At 46.7% G+C, this 19,847-nt stretch overlaps 1 protein-coding gene across 1 annotated transcript; it reads right to left on the bottom strand.

Moving 5' to 3' along the window:
* Positions 1-16,636: 16,636 nt before the first annotated feature.
* LOC123134852 (glutathione S-transferase T3-like) lies at positions 16,637-19,539 on the bottom strand. Its single transcript, XM_044554011.1, has 4 exons — positions 18,638-19,539; positions 17,777-18,041; positions 16,896-17,693; positions 16,637-16,782 (listed from the first exon to the last, which is right to left on the bottom strand). The coding sequence occupies exons 1-3, from the start codon at positions 18,832-18,834 to the stop codon at positions 16,905-16,907; spliced, it is 1,251 nt and encodes a 416-aa protein (XP_044409946.1). The 5' UTR covers positions 18,835-19,539; the 3' UTR covers positions 16,637-16,782; positions 16,896-16,904.
* Between the last annotated feature and the right edge of the window lie 308 nt (positions 19,540-19,847).

Below are 19,847 nucleotides of genomic sequence, written 5' to 3' on the forward strand. Positions count from 1 at the left end.
TTGAACGAGTGAGTTTCTAATACTTACGTCTCAGCCAGGGGCTTCTCCCTTTGGACCTTCCCCAGACTATGTTCGGACTCTGTGTCCGAACAGTCCGAAAGGACCACTCACCCTTTCTTCGGTGTCGCCCCCTCTAGGTTCTCGAGGGCCGTCCTTTTCCGCCTCCTTGTCTTGAGGGGGCGTCGCTCTCCACCTCCTCATCATCCTCCTCCTCCTCGAGAGAGGAGACGGGATCAGCCTCTCCGGGCACTGTTGCCGGAGGGACCTTGCGGCGGGGCCTGTTCTTGGACCCTTTGCTCTTAATCTTGGCCTTCTTCTCCGGCGGCTATAAGGCGCCGAAACCAGCATCTTATCCAGTTGAGGAATGATTGGGTTTTTGGGCAGTGGAGCCGGACACTTGATCCGGTCCGACTTCTTGGTCTAACCCTGCAACAAAAGACGGGTTGATGAGTTCGGCATAGACCAAATACATGTACATATACATGTGACTAGATATGTCTTCGAAGATATTGAATACTTACTGGAGAGGCCGGATACGCGACGTTCATGTCGATGTCTTCAGTCTCCATGGGCCAGCTGCTCTTCTGTGCCTTAAAAAGCAGCTTCCACATCCCCTCGTGTGTAGTGCCGGAGAAGTGTTGTAGCATCCGTGGATCCTCCGGCTTGAATTCCCACATGGGGGAAGCCCGGCGCTGGCAGGGGAGAATGCGGCGAAAAAGCATGATCGGAACCACGTTGGTCAGACCAACATTATTTCCCAGCATGTTGGTAATGCGCGTCTGCAGCGCCAACACCTTTGTCTGGGACCCCCAGTCGATGCCCTTCTTGTTCCAGGAGGTAAGCCTCATGGGGGGGTCCGGATCTGAACTCCGGAATGGCCGCCCAGTTAGGGCGGCATGGCCCGGTGATGTAGAACCACTCCTGTTGCCAGATCTTCACTGTCTCCATGAAGGCCCCCTTTGGCCAAGTGGTGTTCGGAAGCTTGCTAATCATCGCTCCGCCACAGTCCGTGTGTTGCGCGTCGACCACCTTTGGCTTCACGTTGAAGACCCTAAGCCATGAGCCGATATGTGGAGGAATGAGTTCGGGGCTAGATCATGGAAATCTAGACCGTAGTAGTACATAAGTCCGCGGACGAACGGGTGGAGTGGAAAACCGAACCCTCTAAGAAAATGGGGAAGGAAGACAACCGTTTTGCCGGGCTCCGGAGTGGGAAGGATTTGACCTTCAGAGGGAAGCCGGTGCTTGATGTCGGTGACGAGATACCCCGCACTCCGGAGATCTACTATGTTTTCCTCCGTCACGAAGGAGGCCTCCCACTTGCCTTTGGAGCCAGCTCTGGCCATGGTCGGAGTAAGTGATGGTGGTGGTAAGAAAGATGGAGACTTTGCGGGCGCAGAAAGCTTGGGAGATTAGAAGGCTGGTGAAATGTGAAGGCGTGGGGAGGAAAGCGGGGGTCCCTTGCCCTCTTATAGGTAGTAAAAATACCAACCGCCCCCACTCGTGCCTTGAATCTCGCCTATTCCCGATGAAGGCGTGCGCCGCAAACAGTTGGATTACACAAATATCATTGATATGGAATCCCGTATTAAGTGGGCACGATCTCTGTTTTGACAGGGTGTTCCAATGAGGTGTGGCCTTGAAACACGGAACACGGGGTGTGAAAACGGTTCCTAATGCTAAAAGGGCAATTCTGACGCTTCGTCGGAGATGTTGTCAGTAAAAGACACTATTCTCATTTTTATGTATCCTGCCTTTGTGGCTAAGGGTCGTGTTTATTGTGAAAAGCCCGATACAATTCTCTTACAGAAGATAGCCGAGGTGTATTCTCTAAGGAACTCGCCTTGCAATGCCGAAGACAATCTGAGCGCTGAATATATCATCATTGAAGACAGGTTCAGGGGCTACTGTGGGAGTCCTGGACTAGGGGGTCCTCAGGTGTCCGATCAATTGATGTGGGCCGGACTGATGGGCCGTCAAGCTACAAGATGGAAGATTATCTCTCGTGTCCGGTGGGGACTCTTACATGCGTGGATGGCAAGTATAGGTGTCCGGATAGTTTATTCCTTTCTGTAAAACCGACCTTCTACAACCCTAAGCCCCTCCGGTGTCTATATAAGCCGGAGGGTTAGATCGGAGGCAGGAATACAACATTGCTAGGCTAGCTATCTAGGGTTAGCCGAATCATTCTCGTGGTAGATCAACTCTCATAACACCTATACCCTTGAATATAATCAAGAAGGAGTAGGGTTTTACCTCCATTAAGAGGGCCCGAACCTGGGTAAACACTGTGTGCCTTCTCCATTGTTACCATTGATCTTCAGATGCACGGCTTGGGCCCCCTACCCGAGATCTGTCAGTTTTTGCACCGACAACAATGAAGTCACATGATCGTGAGTCTCTGCTCGCCTCTGTGAGCTTCCAACACACTAAGGGTTTGGGTATTTGATCTGAGTTGGCCACTGGCCTGTACGCACTAACCGCCATGCGGGAACAGTAATGGACACTCGGCGTCATATATTTCTTCCGAATGCTCTGTCAGATGTCCAGTTCAGCATTGTGGGCCTATCGGGCCAGTGCCATCCAGGGTGAGGTGGTGCTCGTCCTGGTGCGTCGCATAATGACCCGGAGTGCAATGGGCGATGGGACCAAGACCCCAGAGCGCCGAGGATGTAGACCGGCGGGGAACTCTCTGTCGGTGTCAAAACCGGCGGATCTCGGGTAGGGGGTCCCGAACTGTGCGTCTAAGGCTAATGGTAACAGGAGGCAGGGACACGATGTTTACCCAGGTTCGGGCCCTCTCGATGGAGGTAATACCCTACTTCCTGCTTGATTGATCTTAATGATATGAGTATTACAAGAGTTGATCTACCACGAGATCGTAGAGGCTAACCCTAGAAGCTAGCCTATGATTATGATTGTTCTTGTCCTATGGACTAAACCCTCCAGTTTATATAGACACCAGAGGGGGCTAGGGTTACACAGAGTCGGTTACAGAGAAGGAGATCTACATATCCGAATTGCCAAGCTTGCCTTCCACGCAAAGGAGAGTCCCATCCGGACACGAGACGAAGTCTTCAATCTTGTATCTTCATAGCCCAACAGTCCGACCAAAGTATATAGTCTGGCTGTCCGGATACCCCCTAATCCAGGACTCCCTCAGTAGCCCCTAAACCTGGTTTCAATGACGATGAGTCCAGCGTGCAGATTGTCTTCGGCATTGCAAGGCGGGTTCCTCCTCCGAATACTCCGTAGAAGATTTTGAACACGAGAATCGTGTCCAACTCTGCAAAGAAAATTCCACATTCCACCGTAGAGAGTACAATATTCCACAAACCTAATCTACTCACAGCTTTTTATGACATCACGCTACGGTCCGGTTATTATTCGAACCGTTTTTCACAACCAGCCACTACACGCGCTGCGAGGCGGTTTTATTGGCACGTCTTGTCGAAGCAGAGATCGTGTCCCCCTTATCACGGGATTCGCATCAATATAGGTGTGGGTAACCCAACCGTGTTTGTTTAATATGACTCCTCGATTTTGGGCAAGTCCCAAACGGTCAAGCGGGGGACGCTTGATATTCGTCCTCTTTATAAGGGTGCCAAGGCCTGTCCCTTTCTTTCCATGCTCGATCCTTCCCCTCCCGCTCCTCTAGTTCCAACACCCAAGGCTTTAGCTTAAGCACTTTAGATCTTCAATCATGTACGGATCCAACCTTCAAGGCCGGTGGATGGCTTCCTACGTCACAGAGGAGGACATCAAGAAGCTTAGGGAGGCCAGATATTTGACCGCTGATATCCTGCATATGTTGCCTGCTCAAGGGCAGGTTATCCCTACTCCCAATCCAACGAAAGCGTCGTATTTGTTTCCCACTTGCTCCGAGGATTAGGCTTTAGTCTTGATCCCTTTGTTAGGGGGATCAAGTTCTATTATGGGCTAGATTTCCATGATCTGGCCCCGGATTCCGTCCTTCACATCTCGTCGTTCATCGTCGTGTGTGAAGCTTTCCTCCACGTCACTCCACACTTCGTCCTGTGGCTCAAGACCTTCAATGTGCGGCCGAAGATGATCAATGGGCGACACATGGAGTGCGGAGGTGCTATAATAAGCAAAGGCATCGATGCCCCATGGCCCAAGGGTTCCTTTCCGGAGGTATCCGACTTATGGCAATGGGAGTGGTTCTACATCACAGATCCCTGTGGCACAAAGTGGGTGGCCGCCCCTGCCTTCCACTTGGGCCCTCTGCCTCAATTAGCGTCGTGGGTCAACAAGGGACTGGACTGGGGGCCTGCTAATGACGTACCGACATTGCAAAGCCGCATTCGGGATCTTCTCGAGAGGGATGTCAGCCTTGTTAAAATAATTCAAGTAATGGTAGTCCGTCGGGTCCTGCCGTGCAAGCGTCGACCTCTCCGGATGTGGGAGTTCAATCCAGAAGGACCACAGACCATTCATCACTTCCCTGGCATAATGCTCGAGGGGATGTATCAGTTATTTTTCGGATCACGAATAAAGTGTCCGGGCACCACCGAAGACGGGGGTCTCAACTGCAACCGTCCAGATACCAAAGTAAGTAATTTTGCTACCGAACACACCATCCTTTATGTTTATTATAACAACATTCTGAAAACTATCACATGCCAGGAGTGGCTGAGAAAGGCGGAGAGGATCAGGTGTCCGGCCCCTCTTCCCGAAGGTTTGCCAGATCCCTTGTTAACTAGGATGCTTCAGCGCGCACCATATCAGGTGCCATCAGGAGAAGACGAGGGGAGGAATAGAGAAGCCACATGTGGGCCTCATATCTTACACATCCAAATTGGGGGAGTAAGCGCCTCCACGAACACTACTAGGGAAAAGCCTAGCAGCAGCGCGGGTTTTAGACCTATCAGTAGCGCGGGCAGGAGCGCTACTGATAAGGCGCTACCGCTAATGCTTAGCAATAGCGCGCCTGGACCCACGCTACTGATAAATTGACTTAGTAGTAGCGCTTCTTCAGAACCGCGCTACTGGTAATTAGTAGTAGCGCTTGTCCTTTCCCGCGCTACTACTATTATTTAGTATTTTGTTTCTTCTTTATTTCATGTTGTATTCATACACCTTTACACAAGTTTTCATACAACAGGAATTTAGAGATTGTTTAACTCATCATAATGAGTTATTACATCACGGGGGGAAAGAACCGCGGATTAGTTTCAAGTGGATGTCCATCCACTTGAAACTAATCCGCGGTTCTTTCACCCAATGATATAATAATATCATCATCGTCATCATATCATTAACAACTTATCATCATAATACATCATTTTCATATAACACCTCTTCAAGATCATCGTTTTCATCATTGACATCACATAACACCTCCTCAAGATCATCATTATCAACTCTAACACATTACCACATAATAAACATATTGTACCTCATAGGACCTATTACATTCGATTAAGACCTACTACATTTTCTAAGGTAAAATAGCAAAAAACAAGATAGCCCCTGACTCTTCATTATGGAGAATGGAGATTAGCCTGTCTCCAATTCTTGCCTTTCGCTGAATGTTACTTCCAAGAACCTCCTTGCGAATGTCCATACATTTATTCCATTCTTTGATGAACATGTGTTCACGGGTTTTAGAAATCTGATATGCACAGGTGAGCTCCGTAGATTTACTTGGCAGTATGTTCAGAACTGAGAGGCGACCATGCAGAGACATCAGATGAGGCACACAATCCATCGGGAGTTTCTGTTGAAAAACATAATAATAACTTCGTAGTTAGCAATGATGTACTAGTTTTAGAAGTATGCAAAAGATGCACGGATGTCGTAATAGTAAAAAATCTTACTAGGGTATCTCCAGAGAAGTTACCGTGGTTCAACACATGCACTAGTGGCACGTATTCACCATAATTTGGAGGAGTTCGATAATAGTTATTGTAATTCTCAAGAAGAGTACAAAATGCGATCAGATGATTTTCTCCTTATACGTTAACTCGGTGCCATCGGTGTAGTGGGTTTTATCTACCATCTTCCGCACAGTCTTTGAAGAATCAAAATAAGCTGTCAATGGAAATAAGCTATCAACTATTTTGAAATAAACACTATAAATTAGTTAATAACTATGTTTGAGAAACTCACATAGCGGTACAATCGGAAGCGTATCAACAAGGACCCAAATGTCCATATTGTCTTGCTCGATGTCAGGATCACCAAGATCCATGGTGACAATCATACCCTCATAAAAACCATACATTTTGCAAAGTGCTTCCCAATTTTGGCAACCAAAATGGGTTACGCTCTGAGCATTGCACAGATTTACTTTAAAATCCATATCATGATGGGTCCTTAGGTGTATTTTCTTTGTTTCGAAATTTTCATGGTCTTCAAAACCCATCCTCTCCAAGACATAGCGTCTTGCATGGCATGGGATAAGCTAGTCGAATTGTAAAATATGAAAATTAGACGTTGAAATAGTTGAAGTCATGCTTAATTACGAAAAAAACACTTGTCGTTGTTGCGTACCGTTTCACAATCGAAGGTCTCCTCGAGCTTAATGCTGAAGCGCCGATCTTCGTCCAGCCGAATGAACCTCGCACATACCTCGATCGTCGTGGCACCAGCTACACTCCCCCGGGAGACTGTCGTCGTCCGAGTACGACATTTCCTACGTTCATAATTCAAAGATTAGACTTGTACATATTCTAGCACAAGTCATGCCAGAATTCACGAAAAAATTTGGCATGACCTTTGCTAAAAAAGGACATATCGAGCGCCTGAAATTTACCGGAACGGAAATTAATCAACACTCCGGCAAAACATAGGCCACTCGGAGATGTAAACTGAACATGAAGGGCCACTTGGGCAACCACATATCCTATTTGAGCAACAACAAAAGATATACAAGGATATTTGGCTGGTCTCACCTCGATGTCAGAGGGGGTCGGTGAATGGGACGACGGCGGGGATGTCGGAGGGGGTCGGTGACGGGGACGACGGCGGGGATGTCGGAGGGGGTCGGTGACAGGGACGACGGTGGTCACCAGAAACCATATAAGTTATCTCTAATACATCCCGAATAATTGCTTAAACTAAAAAATAACAAGAAATATGACATGTTCAACTAGTTTTATTAATTCAACTAGTTCTTACTAAATATAAACTTACTATAAATAGAAAAAAACTAGTTCTTTCTAAAAATAAAGTAGTTCAACTAGTTATATTAATTATCTTACTAAAAATACATTAGTTCTATTAATTCAACTACTTCAACTAGTTTATTAATTTACTTACTAAACTAGTTATGAACCCTAAATTAACATCTACTACTACTAAAAATCTAGTACTAACTAAATTAACATCTAGTACTAGCTATGAACCCTAAATTAACATCTACAACTACTAAATCTAGTACTAACTAGTGGCAGGGGGTGGGGGCGACGGAGAGGTAGCTAGGGGCGGCGAGGTCGTGGGCGGTGGGAGGAGGGCTGCCGATGGAGGAGGGAGAGGGCGGCCACAGGCGGAGGGAGGAGGGCGGCGGCGGAGGAGGGAGGGGCGGCCGCAGGCGGAGGGAGGATGTGCGAGCAGGAGGGAGGAGGGACGGAAGGAAGGGAGTACCTCGGCGGCGGACGGACGAAGGTGGCGGCGGCGGCGACGCACGACGATGGTTATCGGCACAGGGGGCGAGAGTGAGAGTGTGAGTGAGGGCGCCGGTCGTGTGCGTGGGGATAAGGTAGGGATAGTTGTAGCGCGTTTGCCAAAACGCGCTACAGATAATCAGAATAGCAGTAGCGCGTTGCACATAAACCGCTACTGCTAAGTGTAACTATACAAAAAATACGCGTCAATGCAAAAATACATTGGCCATCGATGATCTTTTTGTGTACAATCTGAATTGTCGATATGAGTCCTATCTGGTAGGAACCGGAGAGGACTCATATTGCGGCCACAAAGTTTACACATAGAGTTCAGTGAAGACCAACTGGTTGTGGTAGTTTCAGAAATAACATATTTAAGGTGGTAAACACCCTGTTCACGGAGCGAGGTGGGACTAAACTTGTGGGCTGATCTTAGCAGTAGCGGTTTTCCCATAAGTGCGCTGCTGCTAACTTCTATAGCAGTAGCGATGTTCAATAAAGCGCGCTACTGCTATAACTAGCGGGTGGGCGAGGTCATGGCAATTATAGCAACAGCGCGGTTCACGGTGGACGCGCTACTGCTATTTTCCTGTCAGCAGCGCGTTTCTCTAACATGCGCTGCTGCTAAATAGCAGTAGCGTGGTATTTTAGGGAGCGCTGCTGGTGAGATTCTGTGTATAGGCTTTTCCCTAGTAGTGGAAGGAGGATAATCGGGGAGGGGAACCTAAAATCCCATCTCCTCAAGGTAAGAAAAGGGCCGCCTCCGAAGATTTGGAAACGAAGGCTTCCAAACGAGGGAAGAAACCCTCGCCAAGGGGCCCTGCCCCCGAGGGCGTTCTTGCCGCACAGCGCCCGCAAGGGGGCCAGCCCTCCACCGAGCCGTAAGTAAAAGAGTACTTTGGTAAATGTATACCATTTTGTCTCTGAGGATAATAACCAAAACATATTTGTTGCAGTCCGGCTCGTAGCCCTTCTTCGCAGAGTTCGTCCTCGGGGGATCTTCCTCCGGAGATGATGGAGAGCGAAACGCCTCCCCCTGCCTCCCCGTCACATGGGGCGGATGACCCAGAGGTGTCGTCACGGAGGATTTCTCCTGATCCACCAAGGCCAGGAGCTAACACTTCGACTGCCCAGAGTCTGAAATATCCGACTCCCAAAGAGAGCTTCAGGAGGAGTCCGGGATTGTCCGGCACACAGCCGGACACACTAATGGGCCTGCTGGAGCGAGCAGCCATCTCAGAGACACATCGTGCCTTAATGGATACGGTGATCGAGAGGATTTCATCCGTGAAAAGCGGTTTGAATGAAGCTTTTACGAATCTGCTGAGAGGCTTTGAGGTACGCAAAAAATGTATTTTTCATGGTACCGCACATGCTAGGTGTGCTTTGTATAGATAGTACCCCTGAGACTCTGGTTGCCATCAATGTGGTAAATAGAGGATCATAACCTCTGGTAATAATTGCGCTGCTTTATGTGCAGGTGGCTGAGGGTCCGGCGGCTGACCGATCTACTGATTTTGCCGAACTAAAACGGCAACTTGACGTGGCCGATGCCGACATCGCGCTGGTAGAAAATTCTTGTGTTCCTCCATATACGGAGCCACCAAGGCGGAATTCTGTAGAACTGTGTAGTGTGCTTCAGTGACAGAATGCTCATCCATACATATTATTTGATCCCTTCCTAGCGTGCCTTTTACATCAAGTCTGCCCTTATGCCGCGATTCAGGAACACCAATCGGCTTAAGGTCAAGAATAAAGTCAATAAAAAACTCAATGACCTCCTCATTTTCATGGCCCTTCGAGACGCTTCCTTCTGGCCTAGCACGGTTATGAACATATTTCTTCAAGACTCACATGAACCTCTCAAAGGGGAACATATTGTGTAGAAATAGAGGACCCAAAATGTTAATCTCTTCGCATAAGTGAACTAGAACGTGCGTCATGATCTTGAAGAAGGATGGTGGGAACACCAACTCGAAACTGACAAGACATTGCACCAAATCATTTTGTAACCTTGGTATGATTTCTGGATCGATTACCTTCTGAGAGATTGCATTGAGGGATGCGCATAGCTTCACGATGGCTAATCGAACGTTTTCAGGTAGAAGCCCCCTCAATGCAACCGGAAGCAGTTGTGTCATAATCACGTGGCAGTCATGAGACTTTAGGTTCTGGAACTTTTTCTCTGCCATATTTATTATTCCCTTTATGTTCGACGAGAAGCCAGACGGTACCTTCATACTGAGCAGGCATTCAAAGAAGATTTCGGTCTCTTCTTTGGTAAGAGCGTAGCTGGCATGACCGAGATGTATGTCGTCTTTTCTATGCATACGTTGCTGGTCCTCCCGTGCCTCCGGTGTATCTTTTGTCTTCCCATACACGCCCAAGAAGCCAAGCAGGGTCACGGAAAGATTCTTCGTCATGTGCATCACGTCGAATGCAGAGCGGATCTCTAGATCTTTCCAATAGGACAGGTACCAAAATATAGATTTCTTCTTCCACATGGGTGTGCGTCCGTAAGCGTCCTTCGGAACAGGTTGTCCGCGAGGACCCTTTCCAAAGATTACCTTCAAATCCTTGACCATATCATGTACATCAGCACCAGTACGGTGGAGAGGCTTCGTCCGGTGATCCGCCTCACCTTTGAAATGCTTGCCTTTCTTTCTTATGGGTTTCCTTCTCGGAAGAAATCGACGATGTCCTAGGTACACATTCTTCCTACAACTATCCAAATATATACTGTCGGTATCATCCAAACTGTGCGTGCATCCGTGGTATCCCTTGTTTGTCTGTCCTGAAAGGTTACTGAGAGTAGGCCAATCATTGATGGTCACGAACATCAATGCCTTTAGGTCAAATTCTTCCTGTTTGTGCTCATCCCACGCACGTACACCTTTTCCATTCCACAGCTGTAATAGTTCTTCAACTAATGGCCTTAGGTACACATCAATGTCGTTGCCGGGTTGCTTAGGGCCTTGGAAGAGCACTGGCATCATAATGAACTTCTGCTTCATGCACAACCAATGAGGAAGGTTATACAAACATAGAGTCACAGGCCAGGTGCTATGGCTGCTGCTCTGCTCCCCAAAAGGATTAATGCCAACTGCGCTTAGACCAAACCATATGTTCCTTGGGTCACCTACAAACTCCTCCCTGTACTTTCTCTCAATTTTTCTCCACTGCGACCCGTCAGCGGGTACTCTCAACTTTCCGTCTTTCTTACGGTCTTCTCCGTGCCATCGCATCACCTTGGCATGCTCTTTATTTTGGAACAAACGTTTCAACCATGGTATTATAGGAGCATACCACATCACCTTGGCAGGAATCTTCTTCCTGGTGCGCTCGCCCTCGACATCACCACGGTCATCGCGGTTGATCTTATAACGCAATGCACCGCATACCGGGCACACGTTCAAATCCTCGTACTCACCGCGGTAGAGGATGCAATCATTAGGGCATGCATGTATTTTCTGCACCTCTAACACTAGAGGGCAGACAACCTTATTTGCTTCGTATGTACTCTCGGGCAATTCATTGTCCTTTGGAAGCATATTCTTTAGCATTACCAGGAACTTTTCAAATCCCTTGTCAGATACACCATTCTCCGCCTTCCATTGCAGCAATTCCAGTGTGGTGCCCAGCTTTTTCTTGTCAGCTTCACAGTTCGGGTACAACAATTTCTTGTGATCCTCTAACGTGCGCTGCAACTTCTTCTTCTCCTTTTCACTTGCACAATTTCCCTTTGCATCGGCAATGGCCCGACCTAGATCATCAGCGGGCTCATCTGATGCCTCTTCTTCAGCTTCTTCCCGCATTGCCGACTCAGCTTCTTCTCGCATTGCCGGCTCAGCTTCTTCCCCCATTGTTGTATCATCGTATTCAGGGAACCCATGGCCAGGATAGCTATCGTCGTTCTCTTCTTATTCATTGTCTTGCATCATAACCCCTCTTTCTCCGTACTTAGTCCAAACATTATAGTGGGGCATGAAACCGAACTCAAGCAGGTGGACGTGAATGGTTCTTGAGTTAGAGTAATTATGATCATTCTTACAGCCAGCACATGGACAAGACATAAAACCATCTGCCCGCTTGTTTGACTGATCCGCAATCAGAAAAGTATGCACGCCATCAACGAACTGGGGAGAGCATTGGTCATCATACATCCATTGCCGGCTCATCTTCATTACACACCGAATAGATCAAATTAATACAAGTTCATACATAAAGTTCATACAACACTTAAATGCAACATACAAATAACTCTTTAGCTAAAGCATCTAAATGCAACAACAAATGTCATCAAGATCGCAACTAAGGTAACAATTGATCCAACATCATAATGATACCAAGCCTCACTATCAATGGCATATTTTGTAATCTTTCTAATCTTCAACCGCATTTTCTCCATCTTGATCTTGTGATCATCGACGACATCGGCAACATGCAACTCCAATTCCATCTTCTCCCCCTCAATTCTTTTCAATTTTTTTTTCAAATACTCGTTTTCTATTTCAACTAAATTTAACCTCTCGACAATAGGGTCGGTTGGAATTTCTGGTTCACATACCTCCTAGATAAAAATATCTATGTCAACTTGATGGGCATAATTTGTCATAAACACGAAATGCAACAAATAGTTTTAAAAGAGAATATACCACATCCGAATCATAACACGGACGAGAGCCGACGGGGATGGATATCAAAACCATGGCACTATGTATAACAAACAACGTACGGGTAAGATAATTATACAAGTAACTATATATCTAAATCACACAAACATGATTTTTTTATATAAAAAAGATAAGAACAAGAGGCTCACCAGAAGGTGGTGCCGGCGACGGGTCGGTGTGGACGACCAACGGTGGTTACGACAGAGACGGAAGACACTAAGTAAACCACACCTACATATGCAAACTAAGAATTATTTTAAGCTCAAATTGCATATAAATCAAATAAACTACCACATATAATTCCTCCCAAATTACTAAAACCCACAAATTAATCACTATATAAAGCATTGCAAGAGCTAATCTAGCAATGAGAGATGAAAGAACAAAGTTGCTAACCTTTGTGATCACTTGTATGGATGGGGGCCTTCAAAACTTGACAAAATTTGGGCAAAATGTGTGATAAACTCGAGGAAAAAGGGGAAGAACAGAGAGGAGAGGGGAAAGGGGAAGGAACAGAGCGAGCTGGACGAAGAGTTTATATATAGGATGACCTTTACTACCGATTCGTGGCACGAACCGGTACTAAAGGTGCTGGAGCGGCCCCAGTCTGACAACATCCTGCCATCACTCTTTTTTAGTACCAGTTCGTGGCACAAACCGGTGCTAAAGATTCGCCACGAACCGGTACTACTGAGAGCGGCCCGCATAGCCGTTGAAAGCGGCACTAATGGTTAGTGCCGGCTCAAATACAAATCGAGACTAATAAGCTGTACATTAGATCTTTTTATATTAGTGAAAATATCTAGATATTTAAGCACGGCCGCCGACTGACATGGTCAGGCTGTGGGAAATTAAGTGTCCATCCCGGTCCCTATCGCTACGATTACGGTGCGTGTGGATCAACTGGGCAATTAAGTACTAGGTGCGAGACAGAATAGCGACTGGCCGACATGTACACTGAGATCAAATTTGCACATGCATCCGTTGATTAGGATCGGTTTGCATTGCCTTTCCTACAGGCTAGCCGTGATAGTACCGTAGGTCGTCGCCCCTAACTAATTGTTCAGCCTCCAAGTCGGACACCGTGCGCCCGAGGGAAGCAGACTTTGTGTTCCATACCCTGAAGTACGTAGAACTAGTGCAGAGCCGGGGTATTTTTACAGGTCAACACGGACACGACGAGGGGACAATACCTGCCAGTGGACGCCACTGGGAGGTCAACTTCCAACTCCACGATCTCCCAGCAAGATCTTTATCAGAGCATCTACAAGAACAATTGGTAATCCACTTTGTGCGATACAAACAAAAGAAGCCCGCAATAATTCAGAACGAGTCGAATCTTACCGTCCTGTTCTGCGTGATGCAATTGCCCGACGGCGCGGCGTGCAGCATCGCTAGTTCATGGCTATTTGATGTACGTACATTTTCCCCAGCTTATTATTACCAGTCGCGCTCACGTCCTACCTGGACCAACCAAGCTCGTATCCGTCTGCAGACAGTGGAAAATCGTACGCAGCCATTGGTTGCCTGCCCGTTCAGGTGTCACCGAACTTCTCCAGGTTCCGTGACTTCCGAATAATTGCAGGTCGAGCGACTGTGCAGTGAGTCGATCGTGCCCTGGCGCTCGGGCAAGACTGTCCGTGGAAGCTGAGACCGACCTTCCTTCGGAAGTCCGGGCTCCGACAGGAACGTCGATATCGAGTTATTCCGGCGGGTCATGCGTTCTGTTGACCTGCTCCGCCGTGGAAGCTGACGTTCCAGACAGATCATCCATGGATGGAAAAGCTTATTCACCGGAGGCGTTGCCAACTCGGGGTCGGTACATTGCCTCGGGCGCATGGCGCGCATGGCGTTTACCGGCGGTTTACTGACTCTAAACTTTTTCCCCCGGCCTGCCTATCGGTCGCCCTCGCGCCCTATCTGGACACTGGAAAAACGCAGTGCGTAGCCTGCCCGGTCAGGTGCCACTGAACTTCTCCAGGTTCCGTGCCAGGCAGATCTTCCAGCCGGGGTGACTCTGCACTGACTCGATCATGCCCTGCTGCGCCGGCAAGAGAGTTTCTTCTGCTGGCGTCCGTGGCATTTGTGCGCCCGCGCGCGCGACCAAGCCCGCCGCCTGAAGGTGCTCGGCGCTGGCATGTTGGCAACGCTGATGTTTCAGAATATCTGGCTAGCAAGTGGATATTTTAGAGAGTTTGTTAGAACGTACTACTAACTCGGCATACATTTAACGAGTACTTTATTCCACCATCAGCGAGCCATGCTACTAGCTACTACATGCCCAACGAATCCAGTGTAGAGTACGTACAATGTATGATCAGTATTCAGGGCATGTACAATGGTTGATAAGGTAGTCTTTATCTTAAGTCTGCCACGTATGCAAGATAAGGCAATAAAAACATGATCTACAACGGTTATCTCTTAGCCTTATCTCAGGTGACTAAAAATGTGGTGATCCACTGTAGCAGCATATTCGTAGACTCTTTTGTGTCAGCTTTATACATCGGCTAATTACATGAGCAAATGAATTGCATGAACGTAATTTGCATGGGTAGCTGCACGGATCGTGCTGGAGATGCATACCAGAATAAGCTTGTGTCATTGTCAAATATAATAATGTTTGGTGTAAAGTATACGGAAAGAATAAATAGTTTGAATAGGTAATATAATAACACAAATTGCATCATAAAATGTATTTAAAGTAATCATAAACATTATTCGCCGCCAAAACGTTGCCAAATATTTTCAACTAGATCATCCTTCAGCTGGAGATGCGTTTGCCGGTCACGAATAGCGGAACTTTTCTGTAGGTAGTCTGCGAATGCGACGTGTGGACCGACGATGACTTCCGGTGGTAGAGCAAATGATGACCCCGCATCGTTATTCAAGTCGAGTGGAACATGAAAGGTTTCTCGTTCATCCTCAACTATCATATTGTGAAGTATGACACAAGCTCTCATGATATCCCCGATGGCTTTCCGTTTCCACAGTCTAGCCGGACGACGAACGATATTAAAGCGAGCTTGCAATGCCCCAAAAGCTCGCTCGACATCCTTCCTCGCCCCTTCTTGACGCTTTGCAAATATTTTATCCTTTTCACTTTGAGGAAGTGGTATTGTCTTCACGAAGACAGCCCATTCTGGATATATTCCATCAGCGAGATAGTAACTTGAGTTATACTGTCTCCCATTGACAGTAAATTGCACCCTAGGAGTTTCTCCTTTCAAAGTATTGGTGAACAGTGTCGACCGATTCAGAACATTGATGTCGTTGTTGGACCCAGCAACACCAAAATAAGCATGCCATATCCGAAGGTCGTGCGAAGCAACCGCTTCAAGTATCATAGTTGGGACACCATGGTCACCACGAGTAAACTGACCCCTCCATGCAACTGGACAATTCTCCCACTGCCAATGCATACAATCAATGCTTCCTATCATGCCAGGGAAGCCACGAGACTCGCCAATTTGCAGTAAACGTTCAAGTTCATCTACCGACGGAGGTCGCAAATACTCTTCACCAAACTTAGCAATCACACCTTTCGCAAAATAACCCAAACACTCCAATGATGTGCTTGCGCCGATACTTAGCACCTCATCAAGCTGGTCGGCCGAGGTCCCATAGGCAAGCATACGAATAGCCGCTGTACACTTTTGGAGTGGCGAGAGCCCTTCACGATTAGTAGCATCTACCCTGTTAGTAAAATATGGGGACCAATCGCCAAGAGCACTTACAATTCGTAGGAAAAGGGGTTTTCTCATCCGAAATCTTCTACGGAACATCTGCTCAGTGTAGAGGGGATTTTCAGAGAAATAATTAGCAACAAGCCGGCCGTGTGCATCTGCATGATCCCTAGGTATGAACCTCCTCGGACCACTTCGGCGATGAAAGGAGTCAACACTTTGTTCTAGCATGGCCTTCAACTTCTCTCCGATGTGCTGACTAAGTACGTCTAGAATTTCTTGCTCGGCCATGAAGTCTTCCATTGTGTAGACCTCAACTAGGTCGTCAATGTCTTCATCCATGGCATCATGATCACCCGAGGAACTAGAGCTAGATTGGGACATAGTGCATGCACAAATTGCAAAGAAACAATTGGCACGGAGAGATTGTTCAGGGCGTAGGCTATATATAATATACTAATCTAATCTATCAAAGTCCATGTAGAAAAGGACTACAAGTCCTTGGCACGCACGGATCATCAGAGTCGGAGATCAATACGACTTCTAGTATTTTAATCATTACGGATTAATGATTATTACTGACTTCGGATTAGAAAACAATTTTTGGAAGTACTTAAGCAAGAAGTTGACATACATAAATAACTAGCTCGAGACCAACAGAAATCTATTGATAATAACTACTTCTGTCAACAAAACAAAAACAAGCTTGTGCACTCCTGAAGCATCAGTACTAGGACATGAACCACATTGCTTCATTGGCTGTTCTTCTCTCTTCATTCATCAAACAGGAACAGGTTCCTGCATACAAAAAGCGTGGAGGTTAAACAATTATCATATTGAATAGTTGTACAATGCAACATCTTAGAACCTGGCATGATACAACAAAGCCTCATAGGAACACAAAACCATACCTTCCAAACTTATTGACGAGCGTTGGGGAATAACTCCTCCCGCATCAATTTAAGTGCAATCGCATGCTCAGCTTTCTGAAACTCGGTCATCCCTGCCATATCTTGTGTCAATAATTTACCGTACTGTTCTAGCATTTTCCCTCTTGTTTTTGCCTCCTTGTTCTCCTTCGCTGCAAGGAGAATGAGCCTCGACGACTCAAGTTTATCGGCTGCAATACGCTTTTGAACCTCAAGGACATCCGTGCGACTTTTAGTAGCTTCTTTTTGGGCTTCTAAGAATTTCTCAAGCTCTTCTAAATCCTCTGACTTCAACTTTCTTTTGTCATTGCCATTCCCATCTCTTTTAGCTGTTTTAGTACCTGGAGGCCGTGGGATATCATCACTATCAGCTGCCTCATGATCCTCTGCCTTCCCCAGGTCGGCCACATCTATTTTCTTCAATCCATTCAGTTCTGCATTGTACGTAGACCACTTCGGATAGTGACGAACAACCTGCCAGGTACTTTCCAGAAGAAATGGTCCTCCGTGTCTGTTCTCATATGCTTTGTGGACTTTCTCCATCAATTGCTGATTGGACTGCCCACTAGCATATACACCGCTAATCTCCCCGTGGATGGAATGGAAATTATTTATCATTTTGTTAACTCGATGCCATCGGTTCATAGCTTGATTGACTTGTCTTTTGCGATCTGAGGGGGTGTTGCTATTGTAGTCCGCGACCACATCTCCCCAATATTTGTCATTCTTCTTGAAATTACCACCGATAGGATCATTTGAGTTCTTGAGCCAAGCACTCATCTATATTGTAAACAAAAAGCTTATGTGAATATTGGCATAGCCATATGGAGTACTAAATATGATAAATATAATGGTTAACTTACCAATCTATCATCCTCCTCTGATGTCCATGGCAATCTCTTCATAGTTTTACCTTCTCCTGCATCATCCGCAATTTCAACATGGGCACGTTTGGATCGTTTCTTCACTGCTGTAATTGGATTCTTTTGAGATGCAAATGTCAGCGGTGCCGCGAAATTAGCACCATGTGTCATGGCTGGTGGAGGAGGAATTTGTTGTGGAAGACTGAAGCTCGATGAATTGTTCAAATAATTTACAAAACCACCAGGTGGGTAAACATCATTTCCCCTAAAAGAATGTAGACACTCAAACATAAGAAATGCGTGTATGTTCATATAGCCTCAGTTCAGCGAAGAATTTATGAACATGTGCTACTACAAATTATTACACAATAACTAAAGCAAGGCTGAGTAATTGCATCTGGATTATTGTTACGAAACGATCATGAACTAATTCATTGCATCCGGATTATTTTCGTGAAACCATCCTTAGAACAAGAGTACGCATATGGTTATTGAAAATTAATTCTTATAATACTTAATCAACAAGTGCACAAATTGGACTAGTAAAAATTGCACTGATTATTTGCATGATCCGGCACTGAAATGGGCATGATCTAGAAAAATAAATAATGTGACTAATGTATCAGTATATGAATCATCACCTCGTTGTACAACATGATCTGGCGCAAGCTTAATTCTCATAATAGACTATATAGCATTGGACTGATACAAAATTAAAACTGCACAAATTGACTTGAAACAAATTTAGATGGAAGATCGACCGTACTGTCCAGATCCAAAGATTAATCAGGCACCTACTTGAACGAGCACATATGAAAGCTTAATCTTAGAAGTATGGAACTAGAGGACGGTGAAACTTACCAATCAACTTGAAGGGAAGAATCGGATCTAGCGGCAGCATGCCCAGCCAACCAAGCGTTCGATGCCGCTACGGCTGCTGCGGCAGCTTTAGGTCGCCCCATCGGCAGGGGAGGGGCGCCATATTTTGGGTCTTGTCCGTCTGGTCCGTCCATCACCTGGGATGGGGGCGCCGCTTTCTTCCTCCCATGGCCAGCCATGTTGGTGCTCAAGGAACCTGCAAGTCGCACGGGTGGAAGATGGAGTCTGCTGCTGTGGATTTATGGGGGCAGCGGGCCTAGGTTTCTTCTGGCGGGCTCCAGGATCGGGATGAGAAATTTGGCGCGCAGGACGGGCGAGAAGGAAGAGAGGCGCGCCAAGAAGAAAATTTTCGCGCGAGGCAACGAGAAGGATCCGGCTGTGGCCGTTCGGCGCACGGATCACAGATCGCGTCAAAATCGGGGCTAAGATGTCATCGCTTAATTAAGCGAAGGCAAGACCTTTTTTTCGGTTTCTCTCTCCTCCACCTCAACATTTAATCTACGTGGCACTACTAAGCTAGCACCATTGTACATGCCCTCAGATCGTTAAGCAAAAGAAACACCGTATTTTATAGGGAGATGAGAGCCAACTGATAAGTGTTGGTGTGGCGAGCAATTCATTTCCGGCGAAGAAACAGAACTGATTAAACAAGAAGGACCTGGCCAGCTGTGCGAGCCCACCATCATCTTCTTGCGCAAGTTCAGGAGATGGAGGGGAATCCCAACTGCTACGCCGTCCGTCGAGCCAACAGTAGGAGTATATCACGACTAGGAAGACGAAAATTATCTTTTTGAATTGTACACGATTCAAAAAAAAGGAAGAAGAAACATCTCAGTTCATTCATCGATTCGATCGTGAAAATTCTACACAAATCTCGTTGGAACCGCACCGTGAGTGTTTCGCCTCGCCTGATCCGTTCGGCCGGGGGCACGCACGGGTACCGCGTGACGTGAGCGAGCGACGGCAAGACGCCACTGATCTCTCGCGGAGCTTATCCGAAACTGAAACAGGGGCGAGACGGATTCACACTCCAGAAACAGAAACAAAAGCAGAAGCAGATGCAGAAAGTTGTTGCGGCAAACAAATGATCCATGGACGGATAAGCCTCCCGTCACGGGACAGATCAGATGCATGCATGTGTCTCAATTTTTCACTCATGTATATATCCAAAACCAGGACTGGGATCAGGTGA

This window comes from Triticum aestivum, chromosome 6B (genome assembly GCF_018294505.1).
Source record: "Triticum aestivum cultivar Chinese Spring chromosome 6B, IWGSC CS RefSeq v2.1, whole genome shotgun sequence".
Lineage (NCBI taxonomy): Eukaryota > Viridiplantae > Streptophyta > Magnoliopsida > Poales > Poaceae > Triticum > Triticum aestivum.

Bases quoted from the DNA above. Each gene is read 5' to 3' on its own strand.
- LOC123134852 (XM_044554011.1), bottom strand. From the start codon at position 18,834: ATGGCTGGCCATGGGAGGAAGAAAGCGGCGCCCCCATCCCAGGTGATG. The intron at 18,042-18,637 runs GTAAGTTTCACC...ACATTCTTTTAG, and splicing joins TCTTCCCTTCAAGTTGATTG to GGGAAATGATGTTTACCCAC. The intron at 17,694-17,776 runs GTAAGTTAACCA...TTTACAATATAG, and splicing joins CAGAGGAGGATGATAGATTG to ATGAGTGCTTGGCTCAAGAA.